This window comes from Calypte anna, chromosome 1 (genome assembly GCF_003957555.1).
Source record: "Calypte anna isolate BGI_N300 chromosome 1, bCalAnn1_v1.p, whole genome shotgun sequence".
Classification (NCBI taxonomy): domain Eukaryota; kingdom Metazoa; phylum Chordata; class Aves; order Apodiformes; family Trochilidae; genus Calypte; species Calypte anna.
The window spans coordinates 7,861,126-7,881,221 of record NC_044244.1 but is presented as its reverse complement, the minus strand read 5'-3'; the positions used below and the strand labels follow the sequence as shown (position 1 = coordinate 7,881,221).

The 20,096-nt window shown below is 41.1% G+C and overlaps 1 protein-coding gene across 2 annotated transcripts in view; it reads left to right on the top strand.

Annotated features, from left to right (window-relative positions):
* The window catches only part of GRM3 (glutamate metabotropic receptor 3), a 44,886-nt gene extending 26,662 nt beyond the window's left edge, over positions 1–18,224 (top strand). The window contains exons 3-5 of one of the 2 annotated variants that reach the window (XM_008493027.2): positions 4,699–5,765; positions 11,429–11,603; positions 18,151–18,224. In XM_008493027.2, coding sequence (XP_008491249.1) covers positions 4,699–5,765; positions 11,429–11,603; positions 18,151–18,224 — 1,316 coding nt within the window. The remainder of the gene's footprint in view (positions 1–4,698; positions 5,766–11,428; positions 11,604–18,150) is intronic. The other variant, XM_030449449.1, reaches the window with a different exon arrangement.
* Positions 18,225–20,096: the final 1,872 nt, after the last annotated feature.

Here is a 20,096-nt window from a genome sequence, read left to right as displayed (position 1 = left end):
ATTTCAGTGTGTCCCTTGCCAGTCAAGTGTGAAACCAGCTGCATTGGGCTGAGATAGAAACAATAGTGAGTGCATCAGTTCTCCATTACTCAGTGTGAATATCCAGCCAAGCAGAAATTAGTCACTTCGACCTCAACAATCCATATATAGCTAAAAATAGAAGAAAATTAAAAGATACATGCATTCTCATGGTACTTCGATACTTTTCAAGATAAGGCATCATACACACAGATGAGCCTCTTGGACAAACACACCATATCCTGTTGTTATATTATTATCAAGGCTATTCCTTGCAGTGCTTTAATAAGACATTGCCTAGGATATGTAACAGGAAGGAGTGGGGAGCATCAAAAAATATTTTTTTTCCATTACATAAACAAATGTTTTGTTTTTCAGTCTTAAACCAGAAGTTCAGAGTTTTTGCAGCACCACCTAGTGAGACTAAAGAGGTTTCACTCAACTTTTCAGAAACTCCAGCCTATTCCCTCATTCCATCTGCTTTTCTTTTTAATGATGATCTCTCTACAATCTAATGGCTGAAAGTCTTCACAAGCTGTTGAAGACAGTGTCTTTGGTGCACTCAATGGTCCTTTATACATTTCTTTCTGAAGCACACGAAATCCTACAGCTTTCCAAATGGCCGAGCTGAAAAACTGCAGAGCTTTCATCAAGCCTTGTTATTAATGAATTGCCTCCCAGATAGTGAGCTCTGCCTCTGATCTGTGCCTTGGTTTGAAAGAATACAAACTGGAAGCAAAGAACAGATGCCTATTTCATGGGAGATGAAGGGTGTTCTCAGATATGGGCATACCTGGCATCAGTCCCACCAGGAAGTGTTACAGATTATGTTTTCTATAAGACAAGATCTTTACACTCAGCTCTGTGCCAAACACATCAAGGCTCTGTATGCAAAATATCCTTCCTGGCCCCAAGATATTGCTGGCAAACAAAGCTCAACTGATTCCAAGCCAGTTAGGATGGCATTCATCTTTTCTTAGGCTGCCTTAAAAGTTTCCTTGTGCCTAATTAGGTTGAAAACTGTTTTTTTTTTCTTCATCTACTCATCCCTGGTTAAAAATCTCATGAATACGTTCACCCAACCGAGCCAATGTCTGGAATCAGAAGCAATTAAAAATATTTCCCATGCCAACTCTTTTTGACCAATAAGAAAATAAATCTCTCCCTTCAGAACTTTCACTGTTCTTTCATGACACCAAGAGCTGTACGTCACCCACACCAAAGAAAGTAGATTTCCAGATGAAAGCTTCTCACCTGCTTCTAACAGTACCTAAGCACATCCTAGCAAGTGATGCGATTGTTGGAAAAGATTGTCCAGATCTTTTCACTCAGAGAGAAATGAAAAAAATTACACAATTCACTACATAAAAACTATGATGTTATTTTATGTTCTTATTCATATCTGCTACTGAAACAGTTGTAAAACTACACAGTCTGACCTCTCTTATCTGAAGCTGAAGGAGTTTGTCCTCCACTTTCCCATGGCATTTTCTCCTCCAACAGAACTGATTCAGTGAGGTGTTGGAGGGGGCTGCCTGCTCCACAGGCTCCTCTCTGCTCCACTCTCTGCACCTCAGTGCTGCTCCTGTTCTCATAAATGTCACTGCTGTTGCATCTTTATCTGCACTGCTTTATCTTTAAGTCACTTTTAATTACCCTTTCTTTTCCTTGATATCTTCTTTTATAGAATTTATCCCAGATAATTGCTTTGCATAAGGATAATATGTTTAATGAAGTGCAAGGGGAGAAGATTCAGAGAGACTCCTCAAAGCAGATAAAGTTTTTTTGTCATTCATGTGGCCTCTTAGCTAACAGCATGGGTAGACCCAGAGTGTCTTGTCTGTTATCTTCCAAGGGATGAGTTCAAAACAGCTAAGACAAAACTCTGAAAGAGGCCTGCCAGGAATACCTCTTATATAGATTGTAGGTTTGTTTTCAAAACTAAAATTTAAGCACAAAAAATTCTCAGAGTGATTTATGAGACTGCCGGACATCATATCTGGGAAAATGATCTATCAATATGAAAAAAATACTCTTTTCCTCTATAACATAAAGCCCTGACTTCTTATGATATTATATTCATGCCTATAAGAATCTTGCTTTTATGATTATTCTTAGGTCCTATTTTCTGAAAACACAAATTTTTGATGGTGCTTCTACAGGATCTAGAATATGTTGATACATATCTGTTAAAATGCCTTAGTGATTTTATACACAATCAGTGGGTATATTAATTGCTGCCACCCAGTGGGCCCATTTGTAGGCTTTAGCTCACCACACCATAATTTAATATATCATTGTTTGGTTAAATTATTTCATCCCCATCATCTTGAATGGTGAGGATTTAGCTCCTCATCACTGTGGATGATATGATTTATTTTCCTCTATCAGCAGCCACTAAAAATTAATGTTTCAAGATACAAGCTGTGGTTTCATTAAAATATATTGCCCTAAAAAAAAATCTTTTATCCATATCTGTAACATGGGAACAGCCCAATGGAAGGCAACATATATATGAGTGTATGACTTTTCTCTATTTAAATGATAAATACTCTGTCAGAGCTAAGAAATTGTTAAATGTGTTATATAGGGGAAACTCTTGAGAAGTGTTGATGTCTCTGACCCTCAGGTAACTTGCACCAGGGTACTCATGCACATAAAATTAAGCACTTGAGAGCAGAAAAGGTGTACAACAAGTTTGCAGGGTTTTGCTTACCTGTGGCTCCATCGGAGCCAGCAGAAATGATGCTCTCAGCACACCTTGGGACCTGTCCTGTATAACACCAAAGTGAGTAAATTGGCTCTTAAAACTGGGCTGCTGTGTTAACAGCTTCTACAATCTATGTAAGTGTTATGAATAATGAAATATGACACTGGCAATGACAACACATTATTGAAGAGCTGTTAAGTGCTGAATTATGATTTTGTTTTAATGCTGCTCCTGGATGAGAGAGCTCATATGCCTGTGCATGAGGAGGTGAGGGAGAGGAGGGAAGCTGCTTAATATTCTTCTTGTTGACCTGTATTTTGAATTTAGCTGCCTGTTTAATTCAGAGTATGTAATTTACAGGAGAACTGGCCATCTGGGAGAGTATTATGCTGCCCTTAACTTTTGTGGACTCAGAGGTGTTGTTGGGCTAGGCAGTGGCAAAACTGGATGGCATCAGTCAAGAAAAAGAGAAACAAACCTCTTACACATTCTTGTGTTACCCAGACCTAGTCTTTAATCCTGCAAAACAAGGGTGTTCACCACTGTAACTGACACATGTGAGTTGAGAAAGAGCAGGAAAAGGAAGGAAAGGGAAAAGAACAGGCAGAATCTTAGCTCAAAATCAGAAGAGACTGTAGGCAGGCATAAATTATCTTCAAACTTTACCTAAATATAAGAAGAAAGTGGGAAAAGAAATGCACTCCGAGTCCAGCACATGGGGATGTGCAGGTTACACATCAGGCTCCAATCTGGGCTTTTGTACCAAAAAGCGGTGTCCCTTTTACTGGCTTTAATGGGAGTACTACAAAATAAAGTCATGCTCTGTAGGAATATCAGTAAAAGAATTTGGTCTCAGTGCTATATAGAAGCTAAATAAATATACTGCAAGAAATCCAAAGTACCAGGAGAGTGAAGTGGAGAAAGATACTACATCCTTATATGATATTGCTCATGTTCAATTACAGCATGGGCACAGACAGAGGGAAAAAGATTTATTCTATCAATGACATTGAAATCACTTGTGTAACCAATGACACTGAGGAACGAAATAACCTTTATTGCTCATCAATGGCAAAAAAATCGCTTTTACTTCCTGCCTATAAGGCTATTCACCTTTGATGCTACAGCAAATGACCAATGGATCAAGTGGTAAATGAAATTTCCTCCTTCATTTTAAACATTTCTTTGTTCCCCACATGAGCCTCAGCTGGAAGAAAAAAACCCAAAAACTCTCAAGAGCTTACCACTTGGACGTGTTGTGATATTGACTTCACAGAAGGTCACAGAGCCACTTTGTGGTTTTTTCATCTATTCCCCAAACAAGATAGGGGACCAAAGCAGCACATGCTGGGAACATCAGATTGAACACAAAAAAAATCTGACACTGGTAAAACTGAATAATAGAAAGAATTCAAAGCTTCTTATGACACACTTTATGAAAAAGACAAAGATATTTATTGATGGCTTCATAAGTACTGCTCTATCATCCTAAAAATTAGTCTTTTCTTTAACTGCATTCCAGATTGCTGTCCTCAAAACTGATGTTTATTGATCTGGCCATTTTAATTTCTTTCTATCATTACAGCTAAATTTCACCAAATAATTCTGAGTCTCTGGTAGAAGCAGACTTTCTCTTTCAAGAGAAAATGTGAAAGGCAACAACTGGGCATACAGGGGGAAATAATTGGAGAATTCATTTGTCTCTGGGGAAAAAAATAAAGGCACTGGTAATCTAATGTAACTCTCCACAGTAAAAAAATATTTCTCATGCAGTTAAGTGAAATAGAGTTCTAATATCTGTGTTCTTCTTCCAAGTTCAAACAAGGTAAAAACATTTCAAATATGAGAGAGATACAGACCTCTCAACTTACCTGATGGCACTTGAAATGCTTTGTATAAGCAGTCAGGTGTCTGACTACCAAAAGGATGAAAAAGTCATAACATTCTCTATGTCTTTTTTTTTTCCACAGCTCCATTCAACCCTCCCAATGCTGCAGACAGCATGGTCAAATTTGATGCCTATGGAGATGGGATAGGACGATACAACGTGTTCAACTTCCAGTACACTGGAGGCAGATACTCCTATGTGAAAGTTGGTCAATGGGCAGAAACCTTGTCCCTTGAGGCTGACTCTATCCACTGGTCCAGGAACTCTATCCCTGTCTCTCAGTGCAGTGACCCCTGTGCTCCTAATGAGATGAAGAATATGCAACCAGGAGATGTCTGCTGCTGGATTTGTATTCCCTGTGAAATCTATGAGTACCTGGCTGATGAATTTACCTGTGCAGATTGTGGGCCTGGAAAATGGCCCACAGCTGACCTGACTGGCTGTTACGACCTACCAGAAGACTACATCAAATGGGAAGATGCTTGGGCAATAGGTCCTGTTACCATCGCATGCCTGGGCTTTATTTGTACTTTTATGGTCATTGGAGTGTTCATCAAGCACAACAACACCCCCCTGGTCAAAGCCTCTGGCCGTGAACTGTGCTACATATTGCTCTTTGGTGTCTTCCTCTCTTACAGCATGACTTTCTTCTTCATAGCCAAGCCTTCTCCAGCTATCTGCACCCTACGTCGTTTGGGATTAGGAAGTTCCTTTGCTGTCTGCTACTCTGCCCTTCTGACGAAAACGAACTGCATAGCTAGAATATTTGATGGTGTAAAGAACGGTGCTCAAAGGCCTAAGTTCATCAGCCCCAGCTCTCAGGTGTTCATCTGCCTGAGTCTCATTTTGGTACAGATTGTGGTAGTGTCTGTGTGGCTCATCTTGGAGGCCCCTGGCACAAGGAGATACACTCTGCCTGAGAAAAGAGAGACTGTCATATTGAAGTGCAATGTCAAAGATTCCAGTATGTTAATCTCCTTAACATATGATGTAATCCTCGTGGTCTTATGCACTGTATATGCCTTCAAAACCAGGAAATGTCCAGAGAACTTCAACGAAGCCAAGTTTATCGGTTTCACAATGTACACAACGTGCATCATTTGGCTGGCCTTTCTCCCCATATTTTATGTGACATCCAGTGACTACAGAGTAAGTCTTTGGATATCTGTTTCTATAAATCATGTGCATCACTTTAAAGGACACTGTCATCATTTCATTAAAAGCTTCTTTCACATCTTTTTTCCTCTGGATCCCTTGGAAAAAAGTTCTGTTTCAATGTTAATGTCCACCTAAGTATATTACCAAATTTTAGCTTATTTCTCATTATTTCTCATTTCAAACTAAGTATATACAGCCAGAGATGAAAGAGATTAGTATTATCCATCTGATTGTGATAGTGGCATAGTGTATGAATTAAATATTCATACTAGTACAGGAGTAGGTGAAGTCACAGTCCTACAAGACAGAAAAACCTACCAGCTAGTATGAGTCATTATGAGTTATTTGGTGGAGGTGGACCTTAAATTAAAAACTGACCCAATTAGTCTCATTCTTCAAAAGAAGAATGCCCATTTTCTTCCAGATAAGAAACAAGATAAGGAAAGAATTTCAAAATTTCTGGTGAAACAGGTTGTTTTAAAAAAGATACAACAAATGCTATGCTTGAATATAGAACTTTTTGTTCTTTCTCCACTTTGTAGGGAATAAAACAGACACCTCACTGAGCAAAAAATATTGGTCTGCCTTCACCAACAAACTTAAAAAACATTGATTTTTTTTTAAAATAGTCTCATAGTGTCACAAACTTCAAGTTCAATAAAAGTGAATTTTTGGTCAAAAAAAAGCTTCAGCTCTGCTCCACGGGAGATTTCACAGTTATTATGATGTGAGAAGTGACTGCTGGAGCTGGTCCTTACAGCAGTTAGTAATGAATTAATTCCACTTTCTGCCCAGAGGAAAGTAGAAGATTAATTTAGGATGGGATTATTACCAGTCGAATGCACATGAAACAACATGTAAAAACGGATAAGCCAGTAATGTCACTTAACATACTTTTGGTGTGATCACCCCGGAACAGTACACTTAGTACTATTTTTCTCAGCCTAGGAAAGGTATTGAAAACCTCAAGAAAACAAGAGTAGATAATAAACAACACAGTAAGACATGCAGAGTGACAGTAAAAGAGCTAAATATACTTAGTCTAGACAAGAGTAAGCCCAGGGAGATGTGATCACAGACTATAAATAATTTCAAGGCAACAAAAAAGGGAGAAACAGATTATTCAGCCTCAGGAGAAGTTAGAATGACGAGTAATGGATTGAAGGTAATGAAGGAAATGTTTAGGGAAGGCACTGGGGAACAGCTCTGGACACCCAAAGTAATCAGGAAGATAGACACAGGAGGGTAATATCAGTGCAGACAATCACATAAGTGGGCAGCACAGGCACTAATGGTCAAGAGGAACATGGCTGAATTGTTCAAGCAGTATTTTTCAGCCTTATTTCCTGAGTGGGATTTTCAAAACCACTAGTAGGCATTTTATTTAGATACAAGGATCCAAATAAGCCAACTCAAGTCCTACCAGACTGACAGAAAATGCTTTTAAAACCTTTTTTGATAATTTCATGAAATGTCAAGAGCTTTTAGAAAATCCCATCCTAGGTATATACACTTTTAGGGTTCCTTTGAAAAGCTCATATTTAATTTCCATGAAGTTTTACATGTTGATTCTGAATCAACCTATGCCATCCCAATGCAGACCAATACTGGTGGCATCAACAACAAAAAACTTTAGAAACAGAACAGCAGCAATGAAAATGACAGAAGTTGGCTGGCTTGAGATTTTATCATTAAGCACAAACATATAATTACAGAATCATAGAATGGTTTGGGATGGAAGGAACCTCTAAAGGTGATCTAAGCCAACCCTCTCTGCAGTGAGCAGGGACATATTCCCCTGGATCAGGTTGCTCACCCTGACCTTGAACGTTTCCAGGGATGGGGCATCTACCACATCTCTGGGCAGGATATTCCAGGGTTTCACCACACTCATTGTAAAACATGACTTTCTTATACCTAGTCTGAAACTACCCTCTTTTAGTTTAAAACCATTACTCCTTGTCCTATCACTACAGACCCTTCAGGTACTGGAAGGTCACAATAAGGTTTCCTTGGAGCCTTTTATTCTCTGGGATGAACCCCCAGATCTCAGCCTGTCTTCATAGGAAAACTTCTTCAGCCCTCTGGCCATGTCTGTGGCCCTCCTCTGGACTCACTCCAACACCTCCATGTCTTTCTTATGTTGGGGTCTCCAGAACTAGGCACGAAACTCTAGGTGGGGTCTCGTCAGAGTGGAGCAGAGGAGGAGAATCATATGCTTTGGCCTGATGGCCATACTTCTTTTGATGCAACCCAGGATACAGTTGGCTTTCTGGGCTCTGATCACACACTACCAGCTTATGTCCAGCTCTTAATCCACCAGTAGCGCATAAGTCTTTCTCCTCAGGGCTGCTCTCAATCTCTTCATCCACCAGCCTTCATTGATACTTGGTTTGCTCTGACCCAAGTGCAGGACTGTACACTTGGCCTTATTGAACTTCATGAGGTTCACATGGGCCCACTTCTCAGGCAAAGAATCACAGAATTACTGAGGCTAGAGAAGAACTCTGAGATCACCAAGTCCAGCCTATGACCTAACACTACCACACTGCCTAGACCACGGCACCAAGTACCACATCCAGCCATCCAGCAGTCACTTAGAACTCACCTTTCTGAAAAAAAAGAGAAAGCTCCTGGAAATTTACCTTGAGATTTAGTGTTGATGCCACTGTATTAGTTAGAGAGCTACTATCCTTGTCCTGCTGTGCTGTCCCTCCAGAACCTATCAGGGTTGTTGAACTATACCAGGAAGATCAGGGCCTGTAAACACGAGACTTCTTCCAATTTTCTGAAAAATACCTCATCTTAATCTTCCTGATTATGTATTCTATAGCAGACACACACCCCAATGGTGTCCACTTTAGTCTGCACACTAATCCTGACGTATGATCTATGAAATGGCTCAAGACCCATCACCAGGCAGAGCTCCATTCACTTCCAGCTGCTCTGTCACAGAGTGCAAATCCCTCTCCTCCCCCTGCTTCCAGAGTGTCACCCTATGCTGTAATTTCAGATCTGCAAATAGAGCAGGAGCCATCTGTCTGCTGCCATAAGTCACTTCCAGCCTTCATCACCATGGAATTCTACATTTCCCAACTCAACATATATTGGATTCCTTCTCTAGTACAGACCAGGAACTTGTACCTGCTGAGTCTCAGAGAAGATCCAGTCCACCTTCTTCCCATCATATCAGATGCTGCAAACTCTGCTGACCTCCTCCTGTAACTCCTAAATTTGCTGACAGAAATCCTCCAACTCTCCTGTAGAAAAGGAAACCTAACACTCATGAGAGACCTCAGGCATCCCTGTAGCCCCAAAGCTGCAGACCTCCATGACTCCTCAGGAGCTCAGTCAGGGACAGTTGCCTCAGTGGGCAATAGGGATCATGCCCTCTGTCATCCCCATTGCTCTGCACACAAACACAGACCTCAGCAAAGTTTCTAGCCCTCTTCAGTGCACATTTTTGCATTCAGATGAACCTGTTAGCTGCCCAGCACCCTCAGGGAGCTCCTCCTAGCACCTTCAATGAGAATATCCAACCTTACCTAACCAGGAGTCCATTCAGACAAAAGATCCAAGCTGGTCAAGGACAGCTGACAGCTCCTTAGAAGCTGCTGGAGGATGCTAGAAGCCACAGCATCCTGCAGCAATCCTTTCCCAGCAACAGTAATGCACCCTGATATTCCTTGAAGTGTTCCCAAAAGTCCTCTGGTGACCCCAGAAGGTCTAGAAGACACTTAGTAGAGGCTGGAAACTTCTCTGCAAACTGCTGTGTTTGGTGGCTGACTGTGAGCTGCACTGTCAAAAGTTTAAAGGAGAACTGCTGAAAAAGACAAATTTATCTGGTGCCATTGATTTTCATGCAGAGATCCATATTGATTTCAAAATCAAAGAGACACTGAAACCTGATATGATTAAATAAACATGCATAACAGGAACTCACAGCAGCCCAAACGTTAGCACACAAGGGAATTTTCAGCCCTATCACCTTAGACAAAAGCTTAAGAAATGCAGCAAGAACACAGGAAGGGGGCAGTCTGGGTGTTAAATTGGTTATAACAAAATCAGGTGTCAAATCTTTATCCTGCTTAGACAGTTTGTCCCTGCACATTCATTCTGCTTTCAGGAGCTCACCCCCTGCCAGAGGTTCCTACCTTGGTCCAACAGGATTGCCTCTGGTCTGCCAGCACTGTGATTCTGCCTGGGAGTCTGGGTTACACACTGAAACACTGAAGTGACCTGGGTTAAATCCTGTGGGATGGGGCTACTTTAACCCCAATTGTTTCACTGATTTAGTATATAATTTTGTCAGCACAGCTGAGCTGCAAATTCTATCAGAGCAGGCTGATAGGGCATCATTACTGAAAAGAGTTACCATGGAACTACTAAATTAATTTATTCTTGCCTTATAAGAACACATCCAGTCCTCTTTTACCTGTTCAAGACCCACCCAGAACCAACTGTAGAGCCCTGTGGATGAAGTGCAGAGAAGTGAAGGAGGAAATGCAGCTGGAACCACCAAGGTGTCCTTTTCTTGTGCTGCCCATGTAGGGTCTGTTCTGTTCCCTCCCCCTGTGAATGCTCAACACATGGTTCTTGTCACACCTACCCTGGGTAAAGAGTGATTGTTATATGATCACATGAATTATACTCACTGCTGACAAAGCTGGCAGGTGCTATATGTATATATATATATGTGTGTATATGTATATATATATATATAAAGCAACAAAGTCAATTCCCAATTCTAGTTTTCATTTTACACCAATTACTTCTGATGAGAAGATAGAGAAGCATTCCCATGGAAAAAGGTTCATCTCCAAGGGCTGCAGGAGTGTAACTAAAGAAAAACGAGTCATGGGTGTACAATCATTCAAATTAAGCAGTAGAGTTTAAAGCTGTATTATTCAACATCTTAATTAAAGAATCTGCTTGGAAGAAAGGAAAATAAACTGAAAATGAGGCAGTAAACTGGGACTCACTTATACCACAGAACAAAAAGGAAGTAAGATAGACAGTGCCAACAAAGTAATACTAGCAAATTCCCCAAGACAGCTACTCAAAAAACCTGCAGCCTTACAAACAAATTATTTCTGAGCCCAAAAACATGTCGCAGGGCATCTTTTGGGCTCAGTCTGACAAATGCCACCAGCTCTTATGCTCACTCCAAATCACATCTATATTCCTGCAAGGGATTGTTCAGATTCTCTGCTTAGAGTTGAGGCTGGGCTTCCAATGGATATTTAACATGAGGCATCTAATGTAAACCCACAAAAGGATAGTAAATCCAATCTGATGTCCAGTGCAGACAGCTGTGTGTAGCTATTGTGTGACTGATGTCTCAGAGGATGGCCTGGTCAATTTAGGAATCAGTGACATGGGAGATGGGAGGAAGAGAGCAAAACTGTCCTTTACTAAAGGAAAAACACAGACAGTCTCCCCTTATATGCAGAGATACAGCACATCATCAACACCATGCACCCCATTCATATGATCCTGTGGAAGACAAGGATGCAAGAGATAATCAGGCCAGCTGGTACCAATGCAACCCCCCAGGACTCTGGTTCCTATTGTTGATTGATAATACTTCTACTATTCTGCATTTCAGAGCTTTCCATACTGAAACACAACACTTTACACCCACTCTCTCCTAGGTGCAGACCACCACCATGTGCATCTCTGTGAGTCTCAGTGGCTTTGTTGTGCTGGGCTGCTTGTTTGCACCCAAAGTGCACATCATCCTCTTCCAGCCCCAGAAGAATGTGGTCACTCACAGACTCCATCTCAACAGATTCAGTGTCAGTGGGACCGGGACCACCTACTCCCAGTGTAAGTAACAGAACTTTTGCTTTTTTGTAAGCATGTGGGGTTGCAGTGGGTTTGGGTAAATAAAAACTGGGGGTTTTTTCATCTGCAAAAGAAAGATCTTTATAGGCTGGGCAGTGAACCACATGGCAGCATCACTTCATTTGTGTCTGGAGAGAAAAAAACACCACCCCCCTGTGGGAATCAGCTCAGTGCCTGCTCTGAAGCTCACTGAAGTCATCAGAAAGCTCTCAGCAGGTTCTGACTCCATCCCACTGTCCAAAGCAAGCAGAGCCTGTACCTCGCTGTCACTCTTGCAGCAGTGACAGGAACAGATTGCCCTGGAGTATTCCTGTCAAAGTGACACACCAACAGGACCCGGGCCAGAATGCAGCATGCTCTCAATGGCTCTTATCACCTGCATGATAAGGAAAGGCTCCAAGCCTCCAGCAAATGCATACAAGGGTTGCCATAAACTGTATCAGTATGCTGAGTGAGAGCAAAACCCTTTCTAAGTGCGACAGCTGGGAGAAGCAATCAGTGCCCTGTCACTGGGACAGCTCATCTGCTTTGCCTCCCTCCTTTCTTTCATCATCATTCTCTTCACTCACACCTGTGAGTTTGATTTGAGGCTTTTGCTCCTCTTCTGCTGAGTTGCTTAGAGATTTTTTAAATGTTAAAAAAAAAAAACACCTGTGTGGTTGGTTTTTTCCTTACCAAGCTTAACAAGTCAAGGAAGGGAGCACAGAGTAGTTTGCTCTTGTGAATAGAATATTTAACCCAGAAAACTAATTGAAAAAGCACACTACAGCTAGAAAGAAGCAAGAAGTAACAGAGGAAAGAGGAGACACAGGGCAAGGCTTACCAGAAAGTTCACACTAACATAGCCTCAGATTTTTGAGTATGACTTTAATTTCAAAATTGGCTAGAAAAATTTGGCTCTTCAGATATCAGACAGAACATGAAAGGAACTGCAGACCCCACTGAGTATCTTATTGGCAGGGATGAGGAGATAAAGGGGACCCAGCCATCTCTGGCTGTCCCACCCCAACCACACTGTGTTATGGGTGCCCAGAGTCCCTTAACAGGAGAGCAGCCACATAGCCCTACAAGTCCCTCATCTCATCAGAGTCAGGGCTGCACCCAGCCCTGACCCCAGAAAACAAAATCTCCTTGCTGTTTTGAAAAGCTTAAACCAAGAGAGAGGTGAGATCGTCCTAAGTGCACAAAGTGCACTGATGAAAGGGCTGGATTTACAAGCCTGATGAAGCTAAAAGTCCCATGAGATTTATTTTCATCCCTTAAAAATTTTGTAAAAGTGGTTTTTCCAGGTTTTTTTGTTTCTCTCATGATATGGAATGAGCTCAGTCAGACACCACTTTGATTCATGGATACTTTTGTACAGGACTGCATTTTGAGATTTGATATTTGTATTATAACAACTGGATGATACCTGTGTGTGTGCACAAGGCTGCAATCAGCTGAAAGACATTCACAAGGTACATCTTTACCTTAAAAGATTACTTTTTCAGGCTTGTGAATAGCTTTAAGATACTAAAGAAAGCATAGAAATCCAGACTTACAGAGTCTTGCTCCTTTATTCTTTAGAAAGGTGGCCAAAGACATTTACTTCTCCTGCTTAGACCATGCTGAATAAGGGCTGCTTCTTTCTTTTGGTCTCTTCACACTGTGACAAGACATGAACCCTGAAGTAGGACTAAAAGGTCTATCACATACAATGGCAAAAGCCCTATAGATTCCATCTAGGATAATTATTTCAGAAAATAACACTAAAAAAGTGTCTATCAGAGCACCATTATTTTTAAGAAGGACCATTTCCCCTTACTCCCTTCCTTTTTGTTGTAAATCATTTTCAAATTTTTTTACCTGTGTAGTCATTTATAAACCTTCAAAAAGATTGTCATCTGAATTAATTCTAGTCTATGTCTAAAGTATTCCTCTCACCAATCCTGGGACTGTCAGCTTTTTTTTTTTTTTAATTTATTTTGGTCTTAATAGTGTTTCCATTAGTTCAAAACTTAAAATGAGAGTGATTGAATCAGCTCCAGGGCTTTCCAGTAACAGTAATGTCTGGACAGCCAATTCTTGTTCATTAGCAGAGCTTTAGGGGACAGGAGTACCCAAGATGCTCCAAATAACAGTGTATTTCCTACCCCTATGGATTTCCACCTCCATTGCATCCCAGGGCTGCCACCAGTTCTTCATTCCAGCAGTCACTAAAACCACGAGCTCAGTGAGTCACGAGCAGCAAGTGACGCGCAGGCAGTTTTTAACACAGCTCCTTGAACCCTTAGAAGTGGCCAAACACTGTGAGAAAAGTTAAGTGACGCTCAGGATGCTCTTGGGTAGCATTGTTAAACACGTAACACAACTACACCCCTGGACTGAGCAGAAGAGAGAGGCCCTGAGGCCACATAAGCTGCAGAGTGGTCTTGAGAGCTGAACTGAGCATCCCAGGTAGGGATCTGAACACAGCTTCTTGTCCTTGCCACGTGCCCTGCAGAAAGCAGGTAGAGGTGAGTACTGACTGCTAAATGAGATTTGTATTAGAGGCACCAAACTTTGATCCTTTTGACAGATGAATTCTGGACTACAAAAGAATATAGATTGAAGAATAGAGAATCTGCTGAAGAAAGGCAGGATATTTGTGTGCCTATGTATATGAGATGTTTTGAAAAATGCATCTGTGCACATTTGTTTGCATCTTGAAAACTCACCTTTGGCAGAGTGCTGCGTGAGTTCTCCTTCCTCTGCAATATTTCCCCACCAGGATGTTCCCCAGTTTTCCAGTTATAAAATATGTTGCATATATAAATCTTAATATATTGGAATTTTCAAATATTAAACAAGCAATATGTTAACTAAGCAAATATAATAAATAATAAGCAAAAATAATAGAGTATTAAAAATAAAAAATAAAAGGAAATTAGCACCCAAAAAACTTCTCAAAGAATTCAAATTGATCTAAGCACCTACATGATTCAGACTGAGCTTTTACATGCAGGAGGTGTCATTCATCCATGCCCAGAGGGAGAGCACTGCACAGGCTTGTGGTCCTCCAGTTGTCCTACACAGAGGTCAGGAAAAGACCTGAAGCTACTGTTTATAACCAGGCTGGCAATTTTTCTGTCAAAGAATTAATTTTCCCAGCCCTTGCTCCAAACTAGCCCTGCAACATGGCTTTTGTACATGATTAGCTCATCATGGTCCAGCTGTGAGCATGACTAGAAGTGGCATAGGGGCAGCACGCCTGAAACTGCTTATTGTCATCCTGCAAGGTATTCAGTGCTGGGCTTTTGCATTTTACCTCTGGTTCTTTGCCTTGGGTTAGCTAAGCAAAATGAGAGGCTTCCAGGAAAGAGGGCAGCTGAAGCATGGACTGCAGCTACATCAAGACTTTTGGTTATGTCATATATTTTTTTCTTGGTCTCCACATGAGGTAAAAAGGAGATGAAGTGTCTACAGTAGGTCCAGCAGTATTTCAGGACACCTCTTGGCTGCTGCTATAAGACATGATGTGAAATTCAGAACCCTGCAGGGCCAGCAATTCATGTTGCTGAGGTCTGTAAGGAAAAGCAAGATCTTTCATTCAGTCTCAGAGAGAGAGAAGGGTACTCAGTGTGAACACTGACTTAGTGTTCGACGACTTAGATGAAGGGATTGAGTCCATCATCAGCAAATTCGCAGATGACACCAAGCTGGGAGGAAGTGTGGACCAACTCGAAGGCAGGAGGGCTCTTCAGAGGGACCTGGACAGACTAGAGAGCTGGGCCGATTCCAACGGGATGAGGTTCAACACGGCCAAGTGCCAGGTCCTGCACTTTGGCCACAACAACCCCATGCAGCGCTACAGGCTGGGGACAGAGTGGCTGGAGAGCAGCCAGGCAGAAAGGGACCTGGGAGTCTGCATCGACAAGAAACTGAACATGAGCCAGCAGTGTGCCCAGGTGGCCAAGAAGGCCAATGGCATCCTGGCCTGTATCAAAAACAGCGTCACCAGCAGGTCCAGGGAGGTGATTCTTCCCCTGTACTCAGCGCTGGTTAGGCCACACCTCGAGTACTGTGTCCAGTTCTGGGCCCCTCAGTTTAAGAAGGATGTAGAGGTCCTGGAACAGGTCCAAAAGAGGGCAACCAGGCTGGTGAAGGGACTCGAGCACAGGCCCTATGAGGAGAGGCTGAGAGAGCTGGGGCTGTTCAGCCTGAAGAAGAGGAGGCTCAGGGGAGACCTCATTGCTGTCTACAACTACCTGAAAGGAGGCTGTAGCGAGGTGGGAACTGGACTCTTTTCACAGACGACCTTCAACAAGACAAGAGGACACAGTCTTAAGTTGTGCCAGGGGAGGTTTAGGTTAGATATTAGAAAGAATTTCTTCACGGAGAGGGTGATTAGGCTATGGAATGGACTGCCCGGTGAGGTGGTAGATTCTCCGTCCCTGGAGACATTTAAAAAAAGACTGGATGTGGCACTCAGTGCCATGGTCTAGCAACTGCTCCAGTGGGTCAAGGGTTGGACTAGATGATCTCTGAGGTCCCTTCCAACCCGGCTAATTCTGTGATTCTGTGATTCTGTGAACACTTTACTCCACCCAGAATTACTAACTGCTTCCCAACACTACAAGAAAGCAATGAGCTGAGGAGGAAGCCTGAGAACTCAAAAAGCAAGACCACTACTTTCTTGCATACTACCATGTTTCCCAGTTCAATTTTTACATCCTCCTGACACACTTATTGATGAATTTGAGCTATTCATGCTCTTCAATGTGTTTGGATTTAAAAAAACCCTGACTTTGCCTGTAGTGATACTGCACTAGAACAGGGATTCAAATCAGATCTCCTTAATAGAACTAATTTTTCTTTTTTTCCAACAACAAGTAGAAATAAAAAATAACAAAATAAAAAAAATCAGGTTAATTTGTTGCCATATTATACCCAATTATAAACTTAACAGAGAACCTGCTGGCTCATTTCTCATGGACACAATTCCCTGTGTCCTTTTATCTACAAATGACTATTTTTACATATGTGACTCATGAAACATATCCAAGCTATGAGAGATAAAACTCCATCTACCTGATTCAGAGCAGGGGCTCATTCTTGGCTCTTCTGTTTGTCAGGAATATGTCCTGCCCTCTGAGTAGTAGGTTAGTCCAGTAGGTGCCTCTAAATTTCTCTGGTTAAAGCAGTTCTGTTTTCCATTTATATTTCTCCAGTAAATATAAAGAATGGATAGATTCTTTATATCTAGAATCACAAATAGTATCTGATCTGAAGGAACAATTAACTGTTCTGAAAAAGATGCTGATCATCTTTAGAAAACCAGTCTGCAATTGAGAATGTAGACAGCACCAGTTTTGGAAGACTGAGCATGCCCTTGTCAGCTGCATAAATTGCTTTTTACACTGGATGATTGAGTTTACTGTGTCATTTCTTGCCATGTGTTTTCTTTGATGAAGGCATCACATTTCTCTGGGTCACTGTTGCCATTAACCTAATGTATCTTTAAAAAAACAGCTTTATGGTGCCATGAGCAGAGATGTCACAGAAAATCTGAAAACACATTCCAGATGCCCAGTGGATAATTTTAACAAAGATGAACAAGCCAGCTGGCTTTTAAATTAAAATCCACAATGCTTTAGCAGAATGGCAATATATCCTACAGTCAAAATACAAATACATTTAGAAAACTACTCAGATTAAGTTGTAAAAACACAGTGAAAACCTGCTGTGTAAAACATTAGGCAATGTAACCAAGGGCATGAGAATCTGTCCCTCACCTCTGGCTGCATTTTGAATACTGATCTAGAACTCCTAGAAATATAGAATATTATGGCCAGAAAATATTCTGGGATTAAGTGAGAAATAATCTGGCTTTCAAATTCAGTTGTTCAAAAACGTCTTCACTCCATCCAACATGTACACATGACTCTTGTTTTTTAATTTAAAAAATAGATCAACACAGTCATAATATGCAGAGGTGGCTTCTACCCTGGATTTAAAAATGCAAATATTTTCTTTCAGAAATGTACTTTCCAATTATGTGAAAGCTCAAAGGACCTTAGCATTTCTTTCCAATAAAACTTGGAAAATCCAAAGGTTCACATTTTATTCTACAGGGATATCTTAGCACACTCTAGCTATATTAATTCACACTCCCATGTGAAGTGCTAGAAAGCAAGACCCAGTGGCCCAGAATCATAAAAGAAAATTCATGTATTTTATTCAGACACTTCTTGGAGAAGCTTATTCACCCTAAGCACACTCAACTGTTAACAAAGAGAAATCAGGTTCCTCCAGAGGGTGCTTCAGTCTCAGATTTGAATTGCCCTTAGAGGTACAAGCAGGACCTCCATCAGCTCCACTGCTGAGACAGTTACACAGAATCACAGAAAAACAAACTTAATGGAAAAGACCTCTAGAGTCACTTTCTATTGAGCATCTCAGTTAAATTGGGTGAGATGGTCCAGGTCAGCACATATTCTAATCTTACATGATTTTGTAATTTTCTTCTGCCCTGAAGTCAGCTGATTTTCCCCCTCTCTTTCTCTTTCAGCTTCTGCTAGTATGTATGTACCAACCGTCTGCAATGGAAGGGAAGTCCTGGACTCCACCACTTCATCTCTGTGATTGTGACTTGCAGTTCAGTTCTTGAGTTTTTAGACTGTTAGGCAAAATTTTGCACATGTTGTGCACCCCATAAAACACCAGAAAACAAAAGAAATCAAAACAAAACTAGTATGTTTTTTTTAGAAACAGTGTAATAAATTATTTTTGAGGATTGTACAGTATATAGTGATGTCCTGGAACTTTTTAGACTGATTTTAGCCCTTCTGTTGTTAACGGTCATAAGGGACATGTAAATAACCATGGTTCACAATGTGCATAGTCCTGCAGTAAAGGGAGTGATTTGTTGCAAGCACAGTTGCAATGTTAGGTGACTTCTTTCCTACGGAATTTTTTTGTAGCTCCTTGTAATTAACTTAGACTGCATTTCTATGTTGTATATTACAGTTACCTTACGTGTAACAGATTGGTTTTCTCAGCACAAAACAGCAGTATTAATGTAAAGGCAACAACAATAAAGAGATAAAACTTTTTCAGCATAGTTTCATTTTTGTGTCTTCCTCCCTCGAGATCATTACATTTCTCTAGACACCAGAATAGGTAAATAGGATAAAATATCTGCAGTACTAGTGTGTGTGTGCATGTATGTGTGGGGGTCTGTGCCTGTGTTGCAAAATCCATATCACACAACATGTGCTTACAAGGAATTCTTTGTCGATGTCAAGTACACTTCTCCCTGGAAGTGTTTAAAGCCAGTCTGGCTTTAAACATCCTATCTAGAGTGAGGTGTCCCTTCCCATGGCAGGAGGCTTGGAATTAGATGGTGCCTTCCAACCCTAGCCATTCTATTATCCTATTCTATGATTCTATTCTATGATTCTATAATTTCTGTCCTCCCCCACCCCCCAAAAAACAAACAAACAAACAAAAAAAATGTGAAAATGTCTAATTGCATCTCAGTGAGATATTAGTAAAAATTTTTTTATTGTTCACTCATTTGGGATGACTTAAGGCTGTCAAGCCTGCAGTAGGTTGGTAGCATATAACAAACAAAGAGATTTTAGATTGTGTTGGCAGAGTGAAGACAAACTGTCAAAATACTAACTAAGGCTATTTCATATTTCCAGCCAAATTCAAGTTGGTTCCGTTTGTCTGCAGCAACAGTGCCATGCAAGACAATTGGAGTACTGCAGAGACACAGAAACCAAAAAAAAAGTCATAAAATAGAAAACCAGAAAGGAGAAATTTGCATGCAACTTTACATTCAAACCCACTGACTCAAGGCACACATCCCAGGTACTTAGACAATTGCAAAATACCTTTGAAGTGTGGCTTGTATAACTGCACTCTTAAGGGCACCCTCAACCTAATGAAATAACCCAAAATCCTCCCTTCTGTCAGGCCCAGTAAGTCATTAAGAAGACAAACACACTTTTGATTAATGTGCCTGGGCATATTTACCTAAGGGTTTGTTCCCGTTGATCCCATTCCAGCTGAGGTCAACAGCAAAACTCTCACTGGCTTCAAAGGCAACACCAGTGGGGATTTCAAAGGCAGACACTACAGATACACAGTGTTGGATGTACATGTTCTCTGAAGCCCAGTGCTCCTGCACTTGCAGAAGTTTTTTACACATTTCTGGAAAGGTGTGAGTCCTTAGGAATGAACTGGACAAAAGAGTAGCTGTTATTTTGAATGCAAAAAATAGAAGATGAAATTTCTTCAGATTCCTACACACAGATATACACAGATACTTTCTTTGGACATCCACAGTTCATCAGAAAAGAGTTTTGATGTCTACACTTTAGTGACTAGCTACATACTGTCTAATACAAAAATCACTGTGACTTTCCCCAAAATAGGCATTGCTCAGGCTGCATTACATGCAGAGCCCTTCTTTCTCTCCACAGCCTCTGGAGTCTCTGTTTGGGGCTT